Source organism: Loxodonta africana, chromosome 7 (genome assembly GCF_030014295.1).
Source record: "Loxodonta africana isolate mLoxAfr1 chromosome 7, mLoxAfr1.hap2, whole genome shotgun sequence".
Taxonomy (NCBI): Eukaryota; Metazoa; Chordata; class Mammalia; order Proboscidea; family Elephantidae; genus Loxodonta; species Loxodonta africana.
The window spans coordinates 73,389,809-73,416,649 of record NC_087348.1 but is presented as its reverse complement, the minus strand read 5'-3'; the positions used below and the strand labels follow the sequence as shown (position 1 = coordinate 73,416,649).

Genomic DNA, 26,841 nt, shown 5'->3' with positions numbered 1-26,841 from the left:
CTGAAAGGTCTCTTCCTCTCCCGGCCCTCGGTTCATTTTCTAAGCTTGCCTTTGATGTTCAAGGCTCCCAGCTTGTCACAAATATACTCATTTCACTTGTTTGTTCACGTCTTTGTTGTAAAGTAGGCTCACCAGAAGTGTCTGTCTATTCTGCCATCTTGGCTCCGCCTCCTCGTTTGATTTCTTGATTGCTGCTTCCATGGGTGTTGATTGTGGATCCCAGTAAAATTAAATTCTTGACAACTTCAATCGTTTCTCTGTTTATCATGATGTTGCTCATTGGTCCAGTTATCTAGTGCTGCTATATAGAAATACCACAAGTGGATGGCATCAAGAAACAGAACTTTATCTTCTCACAGTCTAGTAGGCTGGAAGTCCAAATTCAGGGCATCAGCCCCAGGGAAAGGCTTTCTCTCTCTGTCGGCTTAGGAGGAAAGTCATTCTCATCAATCTTGCCCTTGACCAGGAGCTTCTCCATGCAAGAGCCCCAGATCCAAAGGACACGCTCTGCCCCCAGCGCTGCTTTCTTGGTGGTATCAGGTTCCCATGTCTTTGCTTGCTTCTCTCTTTTGTATCTCAAAAGAGATTGGCTTAAGACAAAACCTAATCCTATAAATTGAGTCCTGCCTCATTAACATAACTGCCGATAATCCCACTGCCTTAATATCATAGAGATAGGATTTACAACACATAGTGAAATCAAATCAGATGAAAAAATATTGGACAATCACACAATACTGGGAATCATGGCCTAGCCAAGTTGACAGATATTTTTTGGAGACACAATTCAATCCATGACAAACCCCAAGCACAAGAAACATGAAGAAAGACAGTAAGAAGCATCATAATCAAACTGCTGAAAATCGGTGGTAAAGAGAAAACCTTAAAAGCAGCCAGAGAAAATGAAACACTAAGTACAGAGAAATAAAGGATAAAACAAGGTTTCTCAATGAAAACAATGCAAGCACGACAGTGAAAAATATCTTTAGAGTACCAAAAGAAATAAGCTATCAACCTAATATTCTATACCTGGCAAAAAGTATTTTTCAAAAATAAAGTCCTTCTGACATACTAAAGCTAAATGTCGTCCTCTGAGGTAGTCTGCAGGGAACTGCCTATCCACCTCGGGATTTACTCCCGACACCTCTCCTTGGTTTTAGAACTGTAACCAGACTCTAAGGGATTAGTATAAAGTGGGATCCATGAACAGGTTCCAAACACACCAAAAAATTACAACATTTTGCAGATTTATTTTGACATAAATCTGGAGAATATGTATGTGAAATGATCTTAAAGGTGCTAGATCAGGGTGGAAGGAATATCATGTTGGATTAGGCTAAATTTAATGATATGGGTGTACTAAGCAGCAAGTCTGGATACAATGTACTAGTGGCTCTGAAATTGGTTGGTTAACTGGTGTCTGAAAGCAAAAGTGGACTACAGTATATAAAACTAAAATGTGGAACTTTCTTGCTATACTGTAGAGGAAGATATCCAAAGGCTTAGTGACATAAAAATGCTACAATACATTTATTATGTAAGACCTGCCCACCCACTCTCTCTTTCCTGGGAAGGTCCAGAGGGATACCTCCTTCATGAAGGCTACAAGAAATACACTGGTGAGAAGAGTCTGGCATCCATAAAATGTTCTCTGACGACTGCTTTCTGCAGGCCATGAATCATAGTGCTATCAAGCTGATCTTCCTGACTTCAGTGGGGATAATAGATTTTAGGGTGACAGTGGAAAAATGGTAGCACTTAACTGCTAGAGAAAAGATGGGCAGGGTTCTTAAGTGGATATTTGTTACTTGATCATAATGTGCCTAGGTCTGAAATAGCCTACTAAAGTCATATTTGATTTGTATTAGTAGAAATATTGTCTGGTAAACAATAGCAGGATTTGAGTTACTACAATAGAGCATCAGAGCCCCTCTGTCAATTCCTAGACTTGAACTAGTTCGTAGACCCAGGGCCATTCCCGTGAAGACAAGGCTGGGTCTCCTTAAGGACTCTGGTACACAGACAAAAATTATACTCTCAATCTACCTCCTAGCCTTCCCCAATGAGTATATGGACATTTACTAGAATTTGCTATGACTACTATGCATTGGGGAAGGGAATTTGGGGGGTCGGGGGCTTCTGTATACAGGTTCTGAAATGACACTAATTCATGGAGGTCCCAAACACCACTATGATCTACCAGCCAGTGTAGAGTTTTTGCTTGGATCCTTCTTACTGTATCCCTTGTTGTGTGTCACCACTGAAGTCTCTGCTTCCTTAGCTTGTGTTCAGTTAAGTGTTTTGACAAGAGATTTTCTTGAACGACAGGATTCAGTGTTTGCTTGGTTGTTGTAAACCTTTGACTTTTGAGAATTCTGACAAAGTTAGCTCTGACAGCTTTTGTTTGGTTTTTGATTATTTCTTTGGAGGGGCAGGAGTTTGGAACTGCCTCATCTGTCATTTTTGACCTCACTACAGCAGAAACCTTTTGGAGCAAAACTATGCCATCCTCTACAGATTACTAGTCTCCTTTGAGAAACAGCTTCTGGATTCCTACGGAACCTAGTAAAGAACAACAGACTCAGGGCCATGAAGTTAGCATGTAACCTGAGCTACCTATCATGGAACAGATGTCCATGAAACAGTGGCCATAGCACAATGGTTAAGCGATCAGCTGCTAAACAAAAGGTTTGAACCTACCCAGTGGTTCCAAGGGAAAAAGACCTGGTGGCTTGCTCCCATAAAGACTATAGCTTAGAAAATCCTAAAATTACAGCTTAGAGAACCCTATGGGGCACCTGGGGTTTTTATGAGTCGAAAACTGACCTGAAGGCACCTAACAACAAGCTATAAAGTTAAATGTACACAAAAGCACTCCAGTATCAAGCAGAAGTGGAATACACAAAATCAGGCCCAAACAAGCTCTAAAGGCACAAGTTGTAACAGCAAATGTCCTAAATACCTATGGCCAATACTCCTGCCACACTTCCTCCTCTCTCTCAATTCATCCTAGGTCTGTGAAGAGTGCTCTTCCAGCTGATTAAAGAAGGAAAATTTGGGCCTTGTTTACATATATCTCTGCATGATATGATGACAGTACCTAAAAGCAGACAGTTACAGAACTATAGCTCCACTCTTGGGTGGCTATAAAGGACAATAATGAAAGAAACCCCATTAGTGGGCAGAACTTTGAGCACTGTATTGGATTGTTAATTTTGCCTGGAAGGGGAGATGGCCAGAGGTATGACTGCATCTAATTTATGGGCAGTGGCTAATGGTTTAACTGGATGGCCAGAGACCTGGAAAAAAACACTGGAGATTAACAAGGAGGTCTGGGGAGAAGGTATGTGGATAGTCCTCTATGAATGATCACATAGTATGAAAATGTTTATATCCCACATGAACGCTTACCAAAGAGGAAACTCAGTGGAGGAATATTTTAATAATTAGGTGGACACTTTCAGTGTGAGTCAGCTTCCCTCCATAGCAACACTGTCCTTTCACAAGGGGTCCATGAATAAGTGGCCATGGTGGCAAGGTATGGAGGTTATGCATGGGTAACACAGACTTCCACTTACTAAAATGGATGTGACAACAGCTACTATTTAGTGACCAAAACCAAGCCCCAGTGTAGCCCAATTTCCTGGGGAGACCCAGCCAACCACACAAGGTGATTACACTGTACCATTTCCATCATTGAAGGGGTAGCACTTTGTTCTTATTGGAACAGATACCTACTCTAGATAGAGATTTGTTTCTCCTATCCACAATTCTGCTAAAACTATCATCTGTGGACACACGGAACATTTTGTTGATTGTCATGATATTTAATACAGCATTGCTGGAATGCTGATTGAGATTGCATTTAATCTACAGATCAATTTGTGGAGAACTGATATCCTAACTATACTGAATCTTCCACTTTGAGTTTTTATTATTGTGTAAATGAACCCGGCCATTTTTGTTAGTGTCTTGGTATTTGTTCATTCTGTATTTACTCATCTATTTATTTCAATATTTTAATTATCATATGTTCAAACTGGATAATTATATAAGTTTTTGGAAGGGCCAAAATCTGTTTTGATTGTTTCTGTTGACAGTAATTCATACTGGCTCATTTCCTTGTATGTTTGATCTTTTTTTAATTCTGAGTTCATACTTCATTGAATTTAACCTGTGGGAATTCTGACTGCCTATATTGGGAATGCGTTACTCCAGAAAGAACTTGGAGTCAAGGGTGGGGACCATGCTACTGGGTAGGGATTATTCCTTTTCCAGTGTCCAATTCTAATTCAAAAATCTCAGGTTCAGCTAGCTCTCCTTACTTGGGCCAAGGCTCAATTGTGGTTACAAACTCCCAATTGTTATTTACTCAGGGCTCTGGTTTCCTCTATTTGTTCTTTTCTCAAGTAGCGGGGAGGGGGGGAGCATATTAGAGATTTTCTTTTCTTCTTGGGAAATATCAACATAACTAAAATTATTTTTTTTGAAATTTTCTAAAACCCATTCTATATTGGTGAGAAAGTCTTTCATAGCACGTGGTCTAGTAAAACGCTGGCAATGGAGACCTTCACTGGATTTCTAAATTAAAAAAAAAAAGATAATTTATTGTTTAAAAATATTAGCTAAAAAAAGAAATTAGCTAAAATCTTGACAGATAAAAGGTTTTAATCCTATATCTGCTGAAATGGAAAGTGTTAAGGCCATGTTTTGTTTTGGTTTTTGTTGATAGATTTTTAGTAATCTCAGTTACAAAAAAATACTAAAATATGATTACTTCTTTGAAATGAGATGGTATGTTGGAATAATCTATAACCTCTGTAAAGCACTGCTTTGAAAAATTATCTTGGCATTGAAAGAACCTGATAAACAAAATAGCCCCTTGGCAGTACTCACATTCTATTTAATTTTCCCTTGAGAAGAGGAAAGAAATAATAACGTCTAGGTCACGAAAAGCAAAAGTCACTGAAGTTTTGAATCACCATCTAAAAATTAGTTCATTTCATTAATGTTTCTTTCTTAAAACATCAACACAGATGTTTGGCCTCTCTGTCTTGAAACTCTATGTTTTTCTAAAAAATGTTCAGAATGTCATGTTAAATCCCCACAAGTACATTGGTGTAACAAGAACGTAAGTATTAATAAATCCCAAGTTGGCAATAAATAACGCATTAAAATAAGAACATGACATCTGAGTCCATTTATAACTGAGAAGAACCTCTATATAATGTGCTGGAATGAAGCACAGGATCTATTTTTATATATATAAAGAGAATCGGGGAATTATCTAACTTTAGGGCTTCTACAGACCTTGATCTGTTAATCCTACTCCTTCATTCTCTAGAACAAGAAAGTAACAAAAGACACGTGGCTTTTCTTAGGATATATTTACGATGTTTTATTCTTCTTATAAGAGTTTTCATTAACCTTCTACAAAAATGAGAATCTTTATTATAAAAATAATATATGCTTGTTATATATTTTATAAAATTTAAAAGTTTAAATTATAAGTAAAAATTTTTTCTAATCCTATTTTTCCAGAGAAAAACACTGCAAAGGATTTTGTGTAAATATTCTTCCAGATTTTTACTTTATTTTTATACATACACATATCTCACACACATACATACATGTAATTTTAGGTAAAAAATAGAATCATATCGTACTTACATAACTTCCTTCTTGTTGAACTTGTAATACATAATGGAAGTTTTTCCAGGTACTTCTTTCTTTTTAGTAGATGAACAGTATGCCAAAGAAGAGCCGTGCCACAATTATTTTAACAAACATCCAAATGGTAAACATTTAGGTTGCTTTCCATTTTTGGTACAATAAAATATTATAGCTAGTCTCTTAACTGCTACAGAATGTAATTCCAGTAAAAGTGAATCATTTCTTATCTTGTCAATTCCCTATGCAACCTAAAAACTGCTTGTTATTACATTTTTGATGCTAGATTGAATCACTGCAGATATTAAGCTAGAATTTCTGAGAAAGATACTCTGAAGTTGATTTTGAGAAGGTAAATGTGCCTTGTAAAAAGATTTAATTGCAGTACCCTAAGACATTCTCAGATAACAAGACAGTCTGTAAGTGAGGAGTAGGTATATACTGTAATTGAATTGCTCCCCTGCCTTATTTTTTGGCACTGCTGCAGTTCATTCATTTTCTCTGCCTAATTGTATTGTAAGAAAAAAAAGTATTGTAAGAAGACACCATAATTTATCCACCTAGTCTATTGCTGATTCCATCACTCATCTGTCAGTCTGTCATACTGTGGTGGCTTACATGTTGCTGTGATACTGGAAGCTATGCCACCAGTATTTCAAATAACAGTAGGGTCACCCATGGTGGACAGGTTTCAACACAGCTTCCAGACTAAGAAATTCAAGCCAGATTCAGAAGAGGATGTGGAATGAGGGATATTATTGCTGATGTCAGATGGATCTTGGCTGAAAGCAGCAAATACCAGAAAGATGTTTACCGACTATACAAAGGCATTCGACTGTGTGGATCATAAGAAATTACGGATAACATTGCAAAGAATGGGAATTCCAGAACACTTGTGTTCATACGGAATCTGTATGTAGATCAAAAGGCAGTTGTTTGAACAGAACAAGGGGATACTGCACGGTTTAAAATCAGAAAACGTGTATGTCGGTTGTATCCTTTTACCATACTTGCTCAATCTGTATGTTGAATTACGGTGTTGGCAAGGAATACTGAATATACCATGGAATGCCAGAAGAACAAACAAATCTGTCTTGGAAGAAGTATGGCCAGAATGCTTCTCAGAAGTGAACATGGTGAGACTTTGTCTCATGTACTTTGGATATGTTATCAGGAAAGACCTGTCCCTGGAGAAGGACATCGTGCTTGGTAAAGTGGAGGATTAGCAAATAAAGGCAACCCTCAACAAACTAGATTAACACAGTGGCTGCAACAGTGGTCTCAAACAGCAAGGATTCTGAGAATGGTGCAGGGCTGGGCAGTATTTTGTTCTGTTGTATACAGGGTTGCTACAAATCGGAATCGACTAAACACACCTAACAACATCATTGTGGGTAAGCATGTTAGTTGTTTTCAATTTTCTTTATTTCAGACAACGCTGCTATGAACATTTTTGTACATGTTTCCTGGTGTATGCGGGAGCTCCTCTAGGATTGGAATCACTGGGTCACAGAGTATGTTCATATTCAGCTATATAAGCTAATGGCAAAATCTTTTCCGAAGTGGTTATATAATTTAAACTCTCATCAGCACTGTTTACATACTCCATTTGTTACAAATTTTTGGCAACACTTGTTGTTAAATCAGCTTTTTAAATCCTTGCCAAATAATGGGTGCAAAATGCTATTTCATTGTGGTTTTAATTTGTATTTATCGATACATTTCTTCTTTATTTTTTACGTCATCTTTTTATACATTTATTGTCCAAGTGAGTTTCCTTTTCTCTGAGATACTTTTACCCATTTTAAAACTGTGTTGTTTGTCTTTTCTTATTGATTTGTAGTTCTTTACAATCTGGGTACTAATTTGTTGGTAGTTACAAGCTCTGCAAGGATCTGTCACTCTGAGGTTTGCATTTTACCCTCTTTAGGTTATCTTTGATGAACAGAAGTTCTTAATTTTCATGCAATCAAATGTGTCAATCTTTTTTTTATAGTTGGCATTATTTATGACTTAACAAATCTTTTCCTACCTTGAAGTCATAACGATATTTCTTGCGTTGTTGTGTTCTAAAAGTTCTAAAATTTGGCTTTTCATATTTAAGGCTTTAATCCATGTGGAAGTGATTTTTGTGTGTGACGTGAGATATCTGCACATTTTTTGTGTACAAGTTAATACACAGTAACCCAATTGTCTCAGTTCCACTTATGGAATCACCCGTGTTTTTGCCATTGATGTGAAATGGCAACTCCGTCATAAATCAAGTTTTCCTATATGTGTGAGTCTGTTTCTGGGCTCTCTATTCTGTTCTATTGGTCAACCTGTTTATGAATGTGCCAGTACCACCCTGTCTTAATTACTATAATCTTAAATTAATTTTGATATCTGAAAATGCAAATTTCTACACTTTTTTTTTTTTTTTAGGAGTATGCTGACAATTCTTGGGTTTTTCTCTACCAAATTTATTACTTATACCCTGTAAATTTTGTTTTCTAATTTGCCAGTATTTAAAATGCATTTTGTTTATTTTCTCCGGGGTTACAAAAATGGCTTTTGAAATCTTGTGGTGTCTTCACCTGGTTTTGGTATCAGGGTTTTGCTGGCTTCATAGAATGAGTTTTGGGAATATTCCATCCTTTTCTGTGCTCTGAAATACCTCTAGTAGTAGTGTTGTTAACTCTTCTCTGAAAGTTTGGTAGAATTCTCCAGTGAAGCTGTCAGGACCAGGGCTTTTTTTTTTGGTTGGGATTTTTTTTAAATCACTTTTTCAATCTCTTCTTTTGTTATAGGTTTATTTAGTTGTTTTACCTCTGTTGTGTTAGTTTAGGTAGGTAGATGTTTCTAGAAATTTGTCCATTCCTCTAGGTTTTTTAATTTGTTAGAGTGTAATTTTTCATAGTATTCTGTTATGATTCTTTTAATTTCAGTTGGGTCTGTTGTGATATCGTCCATCTCATTTCTTATTTAGGTTTTTTGCTTCCACTTCTGTTTTTCTTTTGTCAGTTTGGCCGATGGTTTATCAATTTTGTTGATCTTTTCAAAGAACCAACTTTTGGTCTTGCTAACTCTTTCAATTTTTCTATTCTCTATTACATTTAATTCTGCTCTTATTTTTATTATTTCCTTTCTTCTGGTGCCCAAGGGCTTCTTTTGCTGCTATTTGTGCAAATTGTAGTGTTAATTCTATGATTTTGGCCCTTTCTTCTTTTTGGATGTGTTCATTTATTGCTATACACTGACCTCTGAGCACTGCTTTTGCTGTGTCCCAAAGGTTCTGGTAGAATGTGCTTTCATTCTCATTTGATTCTATGAAATTCTTTATTCTGTACTTAATTTCTTCTATAACCCACTAGTTTTTGAGCAAGGTGTTGTTCAGTTTCCGTGCATTCGATTTTTTTTCCTTGCTTTTTCTGTTACTGATTTCTACTTTTATGGCTTTATGGTCAGAAAAGATGCTTTGTAATATTTCCATGCTTTAGATCCTGCTAAGGCTTGCTTTATGGCCTAATACATAGTCTATCCTGGAGAATGTTCCATGCGCGGTGGAAAAGAAAGTATACTTGGCTGCTGTTGGATGAAGTGTTCTGTATATGTCTGTGAGGTCAAGTTGATGGACTGTGGCATTTAGATCTTCTGTGTCTTTATTGAGCTTCTTTTTGGATGTTCTGTTCTTCACCGAAAGTGGTGTTTCAAAGTCGTCTAATATCGTGGAGCTGTCTCTCTTTTCAATGCTCTTAGAGTTTGTTTTTTATGTATTTTGGAGCCCTGTCGTTGGGTTCATAAATACTTATTATGGTTATATCCTCCTGGTGTATTGACCCTTTAATCATTATATAGTGTCCTTTCTTATCCTTTGTGGTGGATTTTAAAGTCTGTTTTGTCAGAAATTAATACTGCCACTCCTGCTCTTTTTCGATTGTTGTTTGCTTGCTGTATTTTTTTCCATCCTTTGAGTTTTAATTTGTTTGTGTCTCTAAGTCTAAGGTGTGTCTCTTGTAGGCAGAATATAGATGGATCATGTTTTTTAATCCATTCTGCCACTCTGTCTCTTATTGGTGCATTTAGTCCATTTACATTCAGCATAATTATGGATAAGTATGAATTTAGTGCTAACATTTTGATGTCTTTTTTTGTGTGTTTTTGCCAGTTTCTTTGTTGCACTTAATTTTCTGTGCTCAGTTGTTTTTCTTTATATATTTTCTTTTTCTCATTGTTGTTGATTTTGTATTTGCTGAGTCTTTATGTTTTTCTTGCTTTTTATTTTGATGTGCAGGATTGTTAGTTTCCTTTTTGGTTACCTTAATATTTACCCCTATTTTTATGAGCTTAAACCAATCTTTTATTTCTATCACCTTGACCTCCTCTCCATACAAAAGATCTATATTATTTTTTAGTCCCTCTTTTTTGTTTTAATGTTGTCATCATCTACATAATGATGTCTCTGTTACCCTTTTTTGAGTGTTTTAGCATTATTTTTGTGATTCCCTATCTGTGTTGCTATCTGGTTGCTCTGTCTTATGTTCTAGTCTTGGGTTGTTATCGGATGTTATTAATTTTCTAACTGGAGGACTCTCTTTAGTATTTCTTATAATTTTGGTTTGGTTTTTGCAAATTCCCTTAACTTCTGTTTATCTGTAAATGTCCTAATTTCACCATTATATTTGAGAGACACTTTTGCTGGATATATAATTCTTGGTTGGCAATTTTTTTCCTTCAAGGCTTTATATATGTCATCCCATTGCCTTCTTGCCTGCGTGGTTTCTGCAGAGCAGTCTGAGCTTAGTCTTAGTGACTCTCCTTTGTAGGTGACTTTTCGTTTATCCCTAGCTTCTCTTAAAATTCTCTCTTTATCTTTGGTTTTGGCAAGTTTGATTATGTCTCGGTGACTTTCTTTTTGGGTCTACCTTGTGTGGGGTTCGAGGAACATTTTGGATAGATATCGTCTCATCTTTCACGATATCAGGGAAGTTTTCTGATAACAAATTTTCAATAATTCTCTCTCTGTATTTCCTGTTATTCCCCCCCCCCCCCATTCTGGTACTCTAATCACTCGTAGGTTATTCCTCTTGATAAGAGTCCCACGTAATTCTTAAGGTTTCTTCATTTTTTTTAATTTTTTCATCTGATTTTTCCTCCAATATGTTGGTGTCAGGTACTTTAAAAATACGGAATGCTTCATGAATCTGCATGTCATCCTTGTGCAGGGGCTATGCTAATCTTCTCTGTATCCTTCCAATTTCAGTATATGTGCTGCCGAAGTGAGCACAGTTTTTGAAATCTTAATATTTAATTACACTTTCTCCTTGTGCAATAGGTTTGAGAAGGATTTTTGCATTAACTGTAAAGAATATGCTTCCAGTGTCATAGACTATCTAACAAAGAGACTAGGATGGGGAAACCAGATTATTTGCTTCTCCTAAATTGGGTCTTCGTTATTTTGGGAGAAGTTTATTTCTGTAAGATCATAAACATATTCTGAAGTCAAATGGAAATAACTTTTTGTATTTTACAGACACGAAGTATTTAGTAAATAATTCAGTAATTGATTTATCATTTAGATTGTTCACCATTCAGTGCCTGTTTCTTTAATGGTACAATTGAAAACTGACTGAAAAGGGCTGATGCAAGCATAGACATTAAGAGAATGTCTTATCTTCACTTACATATCTGGATAAGTGAACATTTTAAAAATGACTTTCCATTTTTACAGAGTTTGCATACAGAAATAGTGAAATAACATAGTATTTTTCAAGAGAAAACAAAGAATGAATGAAAACCTCTTAAAATTTATGCCAAGTAATTACAGAAATGTTATGGCTATTGGCTCTTCATCTTATTAGCTGTGGAAGGCTCAAGAACGTCATAGACTTGTAATTACTGAATCTCTGGGGCAGGGGGTGGGGAAGTATTCTCAAATAAAAGCAATAATCTGAAAGAAGTAAAAATTACCTGTAGAGTACAGTTCATCATCTTTATTATGTAGTCAAACTGTTGATGGTCTAATATTGCCCGGTTTTGCTGGACATGTAAACCCAATTCATCTGTAAGACACTGTCTTGCTGCCTTTCCTTTCAGGGCTCTTAGGGCAGCAGGAAGTGTCTGAGGACAAGAGAGGTATAAGTGATTACAAGGTCCACTGGAAGAAAATAACTTTTAAAAAATCATGTTGAAAATTCAAATGCATCCTACAAGCTATTTAACAATATTATTAGTAGAAATAAACTACTAAAGAAGAGTTGATTTGATATTAAGAATAATTATAAAGTAGATAAATTTGCAGTTTTTTTATTTGTCACCCAGCATGAAAAATAAACAGAATTAGTTATGTGGCACATTGAAAAAGCACTAAATTTACTTTTTTAAAAACTCATCAAAACTTTGTATCTTCTTTATATGACTGGTCACTTCATCATGGCAAGAACAGAAGGAAAATTAAAAACGACAAGAAACACAGATTTCATACTTTAAAAGTGGTTGGCCATTTAATGACTAAGTTTTAATTTATAACCAAAAAGTTCTATGATCTCTTCTCATTTCAATATTATAATAAAGAAATAAAAAGGACTAGAGCAATAAAAATGAAGATCTCTAGGTTTAGGTATTAAACTCTTTTACTTTATCATGAGAACACTCACATGAAAACTTCCTTTAGTTCACCATTTATGGCCTATTTAATTTACTTGAATACAATAATAAGTTTATTTAAATTGAAAAAACTAAAAAAGCAGAACTAAAGAACAAGTGAGAAGGAGGGCAGAAGGCTGAGAGTGGGAGACTAGAAGAGTGTCATAGGCAGGTACAAGAAACAGAATGTGAAAGCTAAAAGCAAAGAAAGCAAAAAAAAAAAAAAAAAATCTATAATCTATCACTTCAACCGTAAGAGAAAATGAAAAAAAAAATCAGACAAATAAATAAAAAAACACCCTCAAAACATAATGAGGTCTGGGGTCATTTAGTATAAGGGTAGAAACTTGTACATGCTTTACCAGCCCCTTGTAATAGATGTTCTGAACTACAACAATGAGTCACCAAGAAACGTTTATATTATGTTCAGCATGTTGTTATCGAAAGAGGCAAAAAAAAAAAAAAAAATGTGCTTTAAGGAGGCACATTTAAATTGAATACTACGGTTTCTACAATTTATCATATATTCTGACTAGATTCTTTGTAACAAATCAAATTATATTTAAAATATGAAATTTCGTAGTAATATACCAAATTAGGATTCAAAGAATAATGCTTAAGAGTTTAAGGAAAATGAAAAAAAAAAAAAAAATTACTACCAATATTTCTCTGGCAGCTATCTAAATAAGCCTGGCTTACAGTTTTAAATCTTAGACACCATTCATTTAAAATTATCAAAACAATGAAAGGCCATTTTATAAGGAAGGGAGAGAATTTAAGGAGAGCTCAGGTGGCAACCTAACATGTAAATCTGAAAGGGAAATAAGAAATGCATTTTATTACCTTTTCAGTCTCCAAAGTTTTATTTTCAAATATAAATGAGATGCAGTTTCTAACAACTTCCAGTCTCTGCGCACTGTTGAAAACTGTCATCACCTTATCCGTTATCGAAACTAGTAAAGGAATATAATGAAAACACAAATAAATTAAACTCCTCTGACAATTACAAAAGCAAGGGGAATATTATTTTAAGACTGTTTTTACATGATCAACACTTAGAGTTTATTTTTTCCCTTGTTACATGGCACTGAAGGTATTCCATTTCACTATTCTGATTCCATTTGAAGTGTCAGGCTAGTCAATAGCTTTTTGAGAATAATTTCACAGGATGGATTCTAAAAACACAACTCTCTCAGGCAAATTAATTCAAAGTAAAATTATATTAAGCATAGGTAAACATCTGTTTTAAACATTAATGATAAACAAACTGACAGGAAATGTTTGGGGGTACAGGACCGCGATAAAATAAGCTAACGCTCATAATAAGCAAGAGGACTACTGACAGGAAAAGAAATGGATACTTCTAAGGTATTTGGAAAAAAAAAAAAAACCTACACAGCATAAAAAATTATATATTGCAAATTTGGGTAGAGGGAACTTGAAGTGAAGAAGCAGTGTAAAAAAAAAAAAAAAAGAGAGAAATGATCACGGCCAAAAGATTGCTATATTGGCTTAGTAAAGTCATTTTTCAGTCCTGTGAACTTATATTAGCATCTTTTATCATAGCACTGGATAATTCTAGTCTATTATATTGGTTAAAATTACTTAAATTTATTAAAAGAATGCTGTTGTTGTGTGCTGTCAAGTTGATTCTCACTCACAGAGACACTACAGGACAGCGCAGAACTGCCTCATCGGGTTTTCAAGGCTGTAATCTTTACGGGAGCAGATTGCCAGGTCTTTTCTCCTGCATAGCTGTTGGTGGATTCAAACTCCCGACCTTTCAGCTACCAGTCGAGAACTTAACCATTATGCCACTAAAAAACTAGGGCTCCTTTAAAGAATATTTTGGTTAGCAGCAGTAGATTGCTGTAGCTCTTAACCACTATGCTATCAGGGCTCCTAAAAGAATATTAAAAACCGAGGATATAAATGAAAGTAGTATCTGCAAAAAACAAGCAAAAAAAAAAAAAAACAGTATAATTTACAAAGAACTATATGATTTGTACAAAAGAGGTAGTATCAATCATTTAAGCCAAAAAGAAACACTACTTATATTTAATGGCTGCTCTTGGGAATCTAAGGGTACTGTCCCTTCACCTCTTTCCATACCTAACAAGAAAGACTACCATATGTCACTCATTATGCCCCATTTGTTTCTTCAATACAAAACCTTATGTCCTTAAGTCATTTTAAAAACTTTATTTTGAAAAAACTATAGGCCCACAAGTTGCAAAAACAGTACAGTGATGTCCCGTGTACCCATTACCCAGCTCCCCTCAATGGTGGGTAACATCTTATATAACTATACTGCTTAAACAGAATCAGGAAATTAATTAGAACAACACAATTAATTAGACTACAGTCCTCACTTGAATTTTACAGTTTTCCTCAAAACATTTTTAATCATATAACTAATTTTCTGCATAATCATGACGGCTAAGTTGCTTATTTCACATGGCTCTTCTGCCTGAAACACTCATTCTTAATTTTGGGCTCTCAGTGCCTCCCACAAAACCAGGAGTGGTCAGTGCCATAGGCTGAAATAGAAATCTATTTTTAGAGTACAAGACTTCTCAGAGTCTCCAAACAATACCATATAATTTATTGAGAAAGGAACATCTTTAAGTTAGGTTTATAAACTCTTAATTCTAAGTCTCTTTAAAAAAAAAAAACAAAGTCTCTTTAGTGGTATTTTAAATTTTCTTTCGTCTGAACCATTAGAATACCCACTTTTAAATAATGAGTCTGTTGACCATTGGGGAATTATTATTTTCCTTTGCAGAGTACAACTTCGTTCACTCCCAGAAGAAAGTTCTTCATTTGGAGCTACTGATTCCTTGGGGATTGGCCAGATCCTCAGTTGTGGCATTCTAATACTAGCTTTCTAATATTTGATAACAACCCTGGTTTCTGGGCACTTCACTTCCCAGGACTTCCTTTCTAAAGCTTTGGCTTTCAGATGCTAGTTCCAGCCAATCACAAGTCCTCTGGTCCCTCCAGGGAATAGGTAGAAGCTAATTAACATGTAAAATTCTGAATGCCTCTTTTAAGTGACAGAGGAATTCTATACACATATTAAGTGGGCATTACATAAAATAAGCCCTGATGGTTTAGTGGTTAACAGCTTCGCTGCTAACCAAATGGTCGGCAGTTCGAATCCACCAGCCTTTGCTCCTTGGAAACCCTGCTGGGCAGTTCTACTCTGCCCTGTATAGTCGCTATGAGCCGGAATACACTGGATGGCAACAGGTTTATTTATTTATTTTTTTATGTGAAATGAAACATTCACACTTGTTATTTTCAGCACAAGGGAAACTCTGACTGATTCTGATCAACCCAGACAAGCCAAAAAGTTGGACAGAAGCTCCTGCTTTTTGTTGTTGTTGTTGTTTTTATTGCTGGTTTTATAGGAAGTGCCAGAAAGGCCAGATACTGAGTCATGTGTGCCTCTCTCCCTGCTTCCAGTGCATCTAAAAAAGAATTTGATCTGGATTGAAAATAATGAAATTAAAAAGATTACATAAAGATAGTGTAGGGACAACTAAAGCTCAAATAACATAATTCAAGCAAAATAAATTTTAAACAAGGTTCTGATCTGTCCATGTGGATATTTAAAGAAAGTACTTAACCAGTGTATGAATATTAAAATTACATGACCAGCCCTTTCAAAAAAGTAACTACTTATTCTAAGAGGTCTTCCTTTTCTATGTGAATATCCAGTCAACACTAAAGGTAAGCTGTTAAATTCTTAGGAAAATAATGGCAAATTAATATTATCAATTACCAGCTTCCATAAAGTCAATTGCAACTCATGGCGACCCCCTGAGCGTCAGAGTAGAATTGTGCTCCATAGGGTTTTCAATGGCTGATTTTTCAAAAGTAGATTGCTAGGGTTTTCCTCCAAGGCACTTCTTGAATGCCAACCTTTCAGTTAGCAGCTGAGCATGTTAACCATTTTGTACTACCCAGGAAATCCAAATTAACATTACTACATAAATAATATCTTGCTATCCATTAATAAGAAAATCATGCTGACTTTCATTTCCAGGTATGATATAACAATCTGTAGCAAACTAAAACCCCTACCAGGAGCAATTATCAAAGTCAGGGAAAATACAAAAACCATGTATTTAAAGATATCAGAGAGTTACAGAAGTACAAAGTACAAAGATTCCCTAGAGGACCCATAATTCCAGAGAGAGGAAAAGACTGGAGAAGTGAGTTAAGAACACACAGCCACACTAATTAGATAGTAGATAAGAACTACTTTAGGTGAAGGGAAAGACAGCACACAGTACAGGGGAGGTCAGCACAACTGGACTAAACCAAAAGCAAAGAAGTTTCCTAAATAAACTGAATGCTTCAAAGGCCAGCGTAGCAGGGGCAGGGGTTTGGGGACCATGGTTTCAGGGGACATCTAAGTCAATTGGCATAAGAAAATCTATTAAGAAAACATTCTGCATCCCACTTTGAAGGGTGGCGTCTGGGGTCTTAAACGCTAGCAAGCAGCCATCTAAGATGCATCAATTGGTCTCAACCCATCTGGATGAAAGGAGAATGAAGAACACCAAGGACACAAGGTGATTACCAGCCCAAGAGACAGAAAGGGCCACATGAACCAGAGACCTACATCATCCTGAGACCAGAAGAACTAGATGGTGCCTGGCTACAACTGATGACTGCCCGGACAGGGAACACAACAGAGAACCCCTGAGGAAGCAGGAGACCAGTGGGATGCAGACCCCGAATTCTCATAAAAAGACCAGACTTAATGGTCTGACTGAGACTAGAAGGACCGCGGTGGTCATGGACCCCAGACCTTCTCTTGCCCCAGAACAGGAAGCATTCCCAAAGCCAACTCTTCAGACATGGATTGGACTGAACAATGGGTTGGAGAGGGATGCTGGTGAGGAGTGAGCTTCTTGGATCAGGTGGACACTTGAGACTATTTTGGCACCCCCTGCCTGGAGGGGAGATGAGAGGGTGGAGGGGGTTAGAAGCTGGAGAAAAGGACACAGAAAGAGAATGGAGGGAGAGAGTAGCCTGTCTCATTAAAAAAAAAAAAAAATTGTCTCATTGGGGGAGAGTAATTGGGAGTGTGTAGCAAGGTGTATATGGGTTTTTGTGTGAGAGACTAACTTGATTTGTAAACTTTCATTTAAAGCACAATAAAAATTATTTAAAAAAAAAAAAAAAACCACACACACGCAGCCACTTTTTCCCTAGGGGATTTGTCAATATTGGGTACAGGCAAAAGGCTGAGAATCTTGGCTTGATTCTGGTAGATGGCTAGGTTGACTGGCAAAGTTTTTGATGGTCATGTGGAGCTTAACTGACCAAAGAGGATGCATGCTGTAGTCTCTAAGTAAAACTCTAAGAAAAAGAGTAAACAATTGAAAAGAACAATAAACAAATGTATAACTAACAAGTCAACAGAGATAAATTATGGAATAAAAAAAACTTTATTAATCTAAAAGAAAGCAGAGGAAAAATATACAACAGGAGGATCAAATGGAAAAAACAGTGAACTACATTAAAGCTAGATCAGAAATATCATTAAATAAATAGAAGTAACATACTAAGATTGTCAGACTGGTTAAAACAAAACAAAAAACCCCACAACCCTATCATACACTGCTTACAAAAAGCACAACTTAAACATAAGGACTCAAAGAGTTTGAAAATAAAAGGACAGAAAAATATAACTACACAAATACTAACCAAAAGAAAGCTGGTGTAGCTATATAAACATCAAAGTAAACTTTAAGGCAAGAAGCATTATTAGAGACAAAGAAGGACATTTCATAATGATAAAGGAATCAATCATCAGTATATCATTTGTAAATATATATGCATCCAATAAGTTAGCATCAAAACATATAAAGAAAATAATTGAAAGAACTAAAATGAAAAATAAGCAAATTCATTATTATAACAGGAGACTTTAACACATCTCTCTCAATGGCTGGAAAAAAAATTAGTAAAGAAAGATAACCCACAGAATGGGAGAAAATATTTACAAATCATGTAACTGATAAGGGACTTAGGACCAAAATATATAGAAAACTCTTACAACTCAATAATAAAAATACAAAAAACCCAACTTAAAAATGGGCAAAGAATCTAAACAGGCATTTCTCCAAAGGAGATGTTTTTGTTAGTTGCCACCAAGTCGGCTCCAACTCATGGCAACCTTATATATACAGCAGAATGAAATACTGCCCAGTCCTGTGTCACCTTCATGATCATTGCTGTTTGAGTTTACTGCTGTGGCTACCAAAGAACATACACGAATGGACAATAAGCACATGAAAGGATATTCAACATGATTAGTGGATATGGAGAAATTGGAACCCTCATACGTTTCTGGTGGGAATGTAAAATGGTGAAGCTACTTTGGAAAACATCTGGCAGTTTCTCAAAATGCTAAACATAGTTACCACATGACGCATCAGTTTCATTCCCAGATACATGCCCAATAGAACTGAAAACATGTCCACACAAACCCTGTACACAAATGTTCATGGCAGCATTATTCATAATAGTCAAAAAGTACAAACAACCCAAAAGTTCATCAACTGATAAATGGATAAGAAAATGTGCCTGTGGTATATATCCAAACAATGGAATATTATTGAGCCATAAAAGGAATGAAGTACTGATACATGCTACAATGTGGATCAACCTTGAAAACACTACGCTAAGTGAAAGAAGCCAGTCACAAAAGACCACATATTGTATGATTCTATTTACATGAAACGTCCATAGTAGGCAAATCCATAGAGGCAGAAAGTAAACTACTGCTTGACTAGGGCTGGGAAGGGGGTGGTTTGGGGGAAAGTAGGGTGTGACTGCTCATGGGTACAGGGCTTCTTTTTGGGGTAATTAAAATGTTCTGAAATTAGACAGTGGTAGTGGTAATGGCTGATAGGAGTTCCTGGGTGGTACAAACATTCACGTGCTTGGCTGCTGACCCAGAGGTTCAAAGTTCAAAGTCACCCAGAGGTGATCAGAAGAAAAGCCTGGCAATTCACTGCCCCCCAAAAAGAAAAATCAGCCATTGAAAACCCAACGGAGCACAGTTCTACTCTGACTCAGATGGGGTCACCGTAAGTCAGTTTGCTCAACAGCAATCGGTTGGTTGATTAACTGTGAATATATTAAAAATCATTGAATTATACACTTTAAAAGAGTGGATTTCAGGGTATGTGAACTGTATCTCAATCAATTTACCAGAAAAAAGATACTTTAGCACAGAGTCTGAGTTAATGGTTATTCTTTGTAGGGGACTGGGGACAGAACAAGTTTTCAGGGTGTTGATAATATTCTGATTCTCAATCTGAGCTAGTTACATGAGCTAGTTCGCTTTATGAAAATTCATCAAGATGTTCACTTTATGTTATGTGCACTTTATTTTTTGTGTCTTATTATCTTGATAAAAGGTTAACTTTTAAAACAAACAGACAGACAGACAAATACATACCAACAGGTGGACCTGCTGGCACAACACATTTCTTTTCCACTCGCGTAGCAGGTGGTGCATTCTGGTTCTTAGCAAGACTTTCCTGTATTAATTCCTGAACCCGGGCTTCATTAATCTTTGGGAAGGGAAGAATATGAACTCGCAAGTGGGATCCTTCTGTTGGGCGTGGCACTTTCTGGAATGCCATGTGAGGGTTTGGATTCTCCTACAATATTAGACATAGGTAAAATTATTCAAGAATTAAAATAACAATGATAGAGTGTCAGGAAGGGAGTGGGAGCTCAGAGGGACACAAACTGAAATCAAGACTTATGAGTGACTATACATACATTCATATACATGCCATAAGATAATGGTACCAGAATCTTACTTGTTCTTACATGGCCTATCAGTGGAATCTGATATAGCTGACTACTCTTCTTTCTCTTCCATGAACACTTTCTTTATTAGATCTTCTTGCTGTAACTCTGTTGTTTTCTCATCTCTTTAATCTCTTAACTATCTGAATGAATCCCCATGGCCCAGTTCTTGGACTTGTTATCTATTTACACTTACTTGCTTCATGATCACATCCAGTCTCACATCTTTAAACCATAAAAAGACCAATGATTCACAAATGTATATCTCCAATCAGGCTCTTTCCTGAACTCTAACACCAAACCGGTTGCTATCAGTCGATTCCGACTCATGGCAACCTCATGTGTGGTGACTAGTGTGTCAGAGTAGAACTGTGTTCCATATGGTTTATAATGGCTAAATTTTTGGAATTAGAATTGCCAGGCTTTTCTTCCAACGTGCCTATGGTTAGACTCGAACCACCAACCTTTCAGTTAGCAGTCAAATGCTTAACCATTTGTACCACCCAGGGACTCCTCTTGAACCTCAGACTCATGTATTAAACTGCCTTCACATAGTATTTCCATTTAAATTTAAAATAATATCTTAAACTTATATCCAAAATGGAGCTCATAGTTTCACCCACCTCCAAACCTGTTCTTTCTATCGTCTTCCCCATTTCGGTAAATTGCATATTTATTTTTCTAATTGCTGAGGTGAAAAGTCATTTTTAATGCCTTTGTCTAACACCCAGTTATCCATTCCTCTGAAAACCTGTGGACTTTACTGCTAAAATATGTTCATAATCTGACAAATTTTCATCATCAACACCTCTCATATTACTAAAATACCAGTGTCTCCTAACTGGCCTCCCTGTTTCCACACTTTCTCCAGAGTAAAATTCAAAGTCCTTACAATAACTTGCAAGGCCCTACACGATGTGGTGTTTCTACCTGACCTTGTATCATACAACTGTTTCCTTCATTCATTCTGTTCCAGTCACACAAGCCTTGTTGTTTCTGCCTGAGGGCCTCTGCACTTACTGCTCGCTGCCTGGAGTGCCCATAATCCCATGAATTTGTACAGCATCCTCCCTCCCCTCTTGCACTGCTTTACTCAGATGCTACTTTTTTCACTTTTCCTGGCCACCCTATCTAAAATTGTGTTCCCCCAGTATACCCCTTACCTCCCTTATTATATTTTTCTCCTTAGCACTTATCACCCACACACATATGCATATTTTTTAAAACATGTCTATTGTCTATCCTCCCACTAAACTGAAGCTCCATGAAGGCAGCTATTTCAGTCGATTTAAAAAAATATATTTTTTGTCCTTTGCTGTATACCTCTAGCATCTAGAAACTGTCTGACACATAGTAAACATGCTAAACTACTTCCTACTGCATCCTAATGAGTGGGACACAAGTTTGGGCGTACGCTAAGATTGTAATAACTGAATGAAAGGTGTCAGCTAATACATTTATGACTCCTAGGGCTGGCAGGGACTTTCTTCCAGTCATCTAGTTAAGCAGGATTATATTTCAAATACTACAGGCAGAGTGGAATCTATCCTCTTTATAAAGCTCTCTAGGGAAGGCTGCTTTACAACCATTCTTAGACCAATTCTAGCATTTATTATCCTTTGCAACAAGAAAATTCCTTTATCTCACTGAGCCCACATTATTTGATGTTGTAGATTAAGCTCAGTACTACCCCATACATCCTTGAGACAGTTAAAAATAGCCACTGTCATCACCTATTGGAGCTGCTCTCCACAATTCTTTTTGGTTATGTGGCCCAAACCTAGGAAAAGGAAAGAATGGTCTAAGGCAGATGATATAGGTAGCACACCTCAGCAATATAATGCAAAGATCATTGCTTTAAGTGTCAAAAAGCCTGGGTTCTAGTTCTTGCTGTGTTTCTTCTTATGTGATGCTGGACAATAACTTAGCCTAAGGTATATACTTATGCTTATCTGACACAGTTCCTGAGAAGGTGAAATTAGATTAAAACCTAGTCTTGCCAAAGTAATCTTTATACACAGTTTATATTTTCCCCCTATGTCATTAGCAAAGAAAGAGAAAAATAAATAAGTAAATCCTATACCAAGTCTTCATGATCACTACTTTCTAAACCATCTATTGAAAAAAGTGTTCTAACTGGCCTCCCTGGGATTAACATGAACATCACTGGTCTATAGTTTCTGAAAGTGTTTGCTCTTTTCTGTTCTTCAGGTACCACTCCTATTCACATCTTGTCTTCTCAAAAATTATAACTATAAAATCTCTAAAACACACTGGGCGGATTTCTTTTTTAGGCTGGGGAGGTAATTCACACACATCCTAAGATGTGAATCATTTAAAGTACATTCTTCACTACTTCTGTTTCTACTTACACTTATTTTCTTTTCTTTGTAATGAAGTTAAAATTTAAGTATAGAGGGACCCCGGAGGTCATGGTCCCCGGACCCTTTGTTAGCCCAAGACTGAGACCATTCCCAAAGCCAACTCTTCAGACAGGGATTGGACTGGACCATAAGACAGAAAATGATACTGGTGAGTAGTTAGCTTCTTGGCTCAAGTGGACACATGAGACTATGTGGGTAACTCCTGTCTGGAGGCAAGATGAGAGGGCAGAGGGGAACAGGAGCTGGATGAATGGGCACATGGAATACAGGGTAGAGAGGAGGAGTGTGCTGTCTTGTTAGGGGGAGTGCAGCTAAGAGTACATAGCAAGGTGGATGTAAGTTTTTGTATGACAGATTGATTTGATTTGTAAACTTTCACTTAAAGCACAATTAAAAAAAATTTCTTTTAAAGAATACATCATGGATTGAATTATGTCTCCCCCAAAATATGTGTATCAATTTGGCTGGGCCATGATTCCCGGTATTGTGTGGTTTTCCTATATGTTGTAAATCCTGCCTCTACATTAATGAGGGAGGATGGGCAGCAGTTGTGTTAGTGAGGCAGGACTCAATCTAAAGATTGGATTGTGTCTTGAAGCAATCTCTTGATATATAAAAGATATGAGCAGAGAGACAGGGGGACCTCATACCACCAAGAAAGCAGCACCAGGAACAGAGCGTGTCCTTTGGACCCGGGGTCCCTGCACCTGAAAAGCTCCTCTACCGTGGGAAGATTGAGGACAAGGACCTTTCTCCAAAGCCGAAAGACAGAGAAAGCCTTCCCCTGGAGCTGACGCCTTTAATTTGGAGATTTAGCTTACTTTACTGTGAGGAAATAAATTTCTCTTTGTTAAAGCCATCCACTTGTGATGTTTCTGTTATAGCAGCACTAGATGACTAACACGGTATATTTTCCATGATGGAAATATATTCGTTATAACAAATTTTAAAACATGGAAAAATAAACGAAATCTTAATGATGACAGTTTATCCTCTCTAATTATATTTTATCTATCTCCCTTACTATATGTCCATCTTCCGTCTTGTTCCAAAAATGATTTAAGTTGGTTTACAAAAATAAAGATGTATATATTACTTCCAGTCAAAATTCCACAAATTTATCCTGGAGTGCAACAAGTTCATCCAAAATTTATAAAGTATACAGAGAACTGAAAAGAGTTGAAGCAATTCTGAAGAAAAGTCAGACAGTCAGGCTTTCCAGGTAACAAAACTTATAGAAACCTTTAATATTAATATGGTATGGCAATTAGAATTGGTAGCGAAATAAATAGGCTAATGGAATAGAATAGAGAACCCAGAAACAATATTATGTTTGAAAATGTGATATACACAGGTCGCTTTAGAGTTCGGGGGGAAAGGCTGCACAGTTCAATGAGAGAGGTAGTACAAGGAAGAGTTTTATGGCATGGTCTGTGCCGTCAGACTGGATCTGTCTGGATTCAAAACTCAGCTTGGCCACCTCCTAGTAGTGTGACCTGCTACAAAGTCAACTCACTTACTTCTTTTTGTATTAGTTTCGTCACCTGCAAGGAGGATAATAATATAGTACCTACTTCATATGGCTATTCTGAGGACTGAATGAGCTGTTATAACAAAGTCCTTAGAACAGTACGTAGCAGACAGTGAACACATCGTGTTAGCTAGTATTAAAAAACTAGTTGCCATCGAGTTAATTCCGACTCATAGCAACCCTACAGGACAGAGCAGAACTGCCCCCACAGGGTTTCCAAGGAGTAGCTGGGGGATTCGAATTGCCACCTTTTGGGTTAGTAGCCGTAGCTCTTAACCACTGCACCATCCGGGCTCCTAGCTAGTATTAGCACCACTGATTTTCCATGTGGGATAAACAAATAGCATAAACTTAAAGGAAATATTGATAAATCTGATTATATTAAACAAAAAACTCTGAACAGTAAAAATACCATAAAGTAAAAAGATAAGCCATAAACTGGGAGAAGATACCAGAAATGCATATCAACAACAAAAGATTGGTGTCTAGAATAAATTTCCAAAAAGAAAAAAAAGTACACAATCAGTAGAAAAGACAGGTTAATCCAAGAATGGACAAAGGATTCAGAAAAAGAAAACCAATCTGTCCTAGAAACATTATCAACATCATTAATAATCAAGGAAATGCAAATTAAAACCAAAAGGAGATACCATACACTCATCAGGGTAGTAGAAATTAGTGAATCTGACAATTCCAAGTATTGGTCAGAACATGGAACAGTGGGAACACTGGCACAACTGCCTGAGAGCGTGAATTTACAACCACTTTGGAGGGTCATTTTTTTTTTTTTTGGAGGGTCATTAATCAAATTTAATAAAGGCGGAGATGCATACCATTTCATCCAAAATCCATGTCACGTTATTTTTCTCAGAAAATTAAGCACATGTGTGCCTGGAAACATATGAGAATGTTCTGAACAGCACTGTTTGTAACAGCAAAAAACTGAAAACAAATATCTGCTAATAGGACAATGAATGAATAAGTTATGGTAAATTCACAATAGAAAATTACAGAGCAGTTAAAATGAATGAACTAGCAGTACATGAATTAATACGGATAAATCTCAAAATCATGTTGAGTCAAGTTTAAACAAATGCAAAACAACTATGGACTGTTAGGTAATAGACACATATGTAGTGACATTATAAAAATCAGACATGGGAATGAACGATAAGACCATGTTCAGGAGAATGGCTATCTATAGGAAGAGAGAGAAAGTAAGAAATCATGGAAGTTTACACGGGGCACTTCAAACCAAGCTATGTTATTTCTTTAACAAAAAGAATCTCAAGTAAATAAAAAATGTAAAGACCTAATAACCCTGAGGGGTGAGCACACAGAAGCTTTTTATTTTTCTTTCTGCTTATATCTTAAAATTTTATTAAAATACATATAAAACCTAGCAATATAAGGAGAAGTAAGTAAAGTTAAAACATTGGGAAAAACCAAGCAGTACTGCAAATCATTCCTAGTGAAATGAACAATTGTACCTGTTTTTTCCCAAGCAGTGACTCTCTCACTGTCTTTGTTCATCTTCCTTTCCATTCATTTTGGATTTTTACCTTCCTAACAGTACCTTTGAAGTTTGTGTATTTATTTGTCCCTGGTTATTATCTTTTTTTTTAATGTTGTTTTAAATCTAAGTTCACAAGGAACTCACCAAAACAGTGATTTTAATGTATTTATCCACTTTCCCTTTTCCTTCACATATTTATTGCGACCAAGCCCTGGTGGTGTAACAGTTAAGTGCTACGACTGCTAACCAAAGGGTCAGCAGTTTGAATCCGCCAGGTGCTTCTTGGAAACTCTATGGGGCAGTTCTACTCTGTCCTATAAGGTCCCTATGAGTCGGAATCGATTTGATGGCACTGGGTTTGGTTTTGGTTTTGGTTATGTACCCCTTACCATCTCCATCCCCCATCCCAACTTCCTGGAATAAATCTAAAGGCTGTTTTCCAAAGTCTTTTGTGTTGTTTGCTGCTGCTGCTAAGTTGCCCTGACTCATGGCAACCCCATGCCCAAAGGAATGAAACGATGCCTGGTCCTGTGCCATCCCCATGATCAGTTACAGATAGGGCTGTTGTGATACACAGGGTTTTCATTGGCTGATTTTCAGAAGCAGATCACCAGACTTTTCTTTCTAGTTTTAGTCTGGAAGCTACACTGAAACCTGTTCAGCATCATGGGCAATACACACGTCACTACAGATAGACAAGTGGTAATTGTGTATGAGGTACATTGGCCAGGAATCAAACCGGGTCTCCTACATGAAAGGTCGGAATTCAACCACTGAACTACCACGGCCCACTCCAAAAGTCTAGGATATATTCATCTGAAAAATATTTATTCATTACATGTTCTATGGCATGGTATCACGCCTCTAAATCTAAAAACCAATTCTTTCTCTCAAGATTCCTATCACATATCACCAACTACTTACATTTTCCTAATGTTAATATTAGTAACAGTACTACTCAATAAGGGTGTAAATACAAATCACTTATTAAAGAAAAGACTTTGCTATTAGTTATTAATAGAAGTTTTCTTCTGATAAACAATTTGAAACACTGTAAACCAAATTCTTACACAATTTTGAATAAGGCATTTTTTTATCCTGTCGAGGTCATTCCATAGTTATATAGATACTCTACACCAAAATGAAGACTATGGTTTAAAGTGACTAAATTCTTATACAGTCAATTATGTTTAGAAGGGCTCACTCCCCAGAATCTAATATTTGGTTTTCTGGCTGCTGTGTCTGTGCACTGCTGCCCTCTAATGGGCAGT

The 26,841-nt window shown here is 36.6% G+C and overlaps 1 protein-coding gene and 1 non-coding gene across 7 annotated transcripts in view; both read right to left on the bottom strand.

Moving 5' to 3' along the window:
* Positions 1–26,841, bottom strand: part of SBF2 (SET binding factor 2) — a 518,200-nt gene that overhangs the window by 196,142 nt on the left and 295,217 nt on the right. For all 6 annotated transcript variants that reach the window (XM_064288443.1, XM_064288439.1, XM_064288442.1 and 3 more), the window contains 3 exons: positions 19,781–19,985; positions 13,138–13,247; positions 11,620–11,769 (listed from right to left, as the gene is read on the bottom strand). In XM_064288443.1, coding sequence (XP_064144513.1) covers positions 11,620–11,769; positions 13,138–13,247; positions 19,781–19,985 — 465 coding nt within the window. The remainder of the gene's footprint in view (positions 1–11,619; positions 11,770–13,137; positions 13,248–19,780; positions 19,986–26,841) is intronic.
* Positions 10,830–10,936, bottom strand: LOC111751263 (U6 spliceosomal RNA). The gene has a single exon (XR_002786353.1). It is a non-coding gene; the product is annotated as a U6 spliceosomal RNA (small nuclear RNA).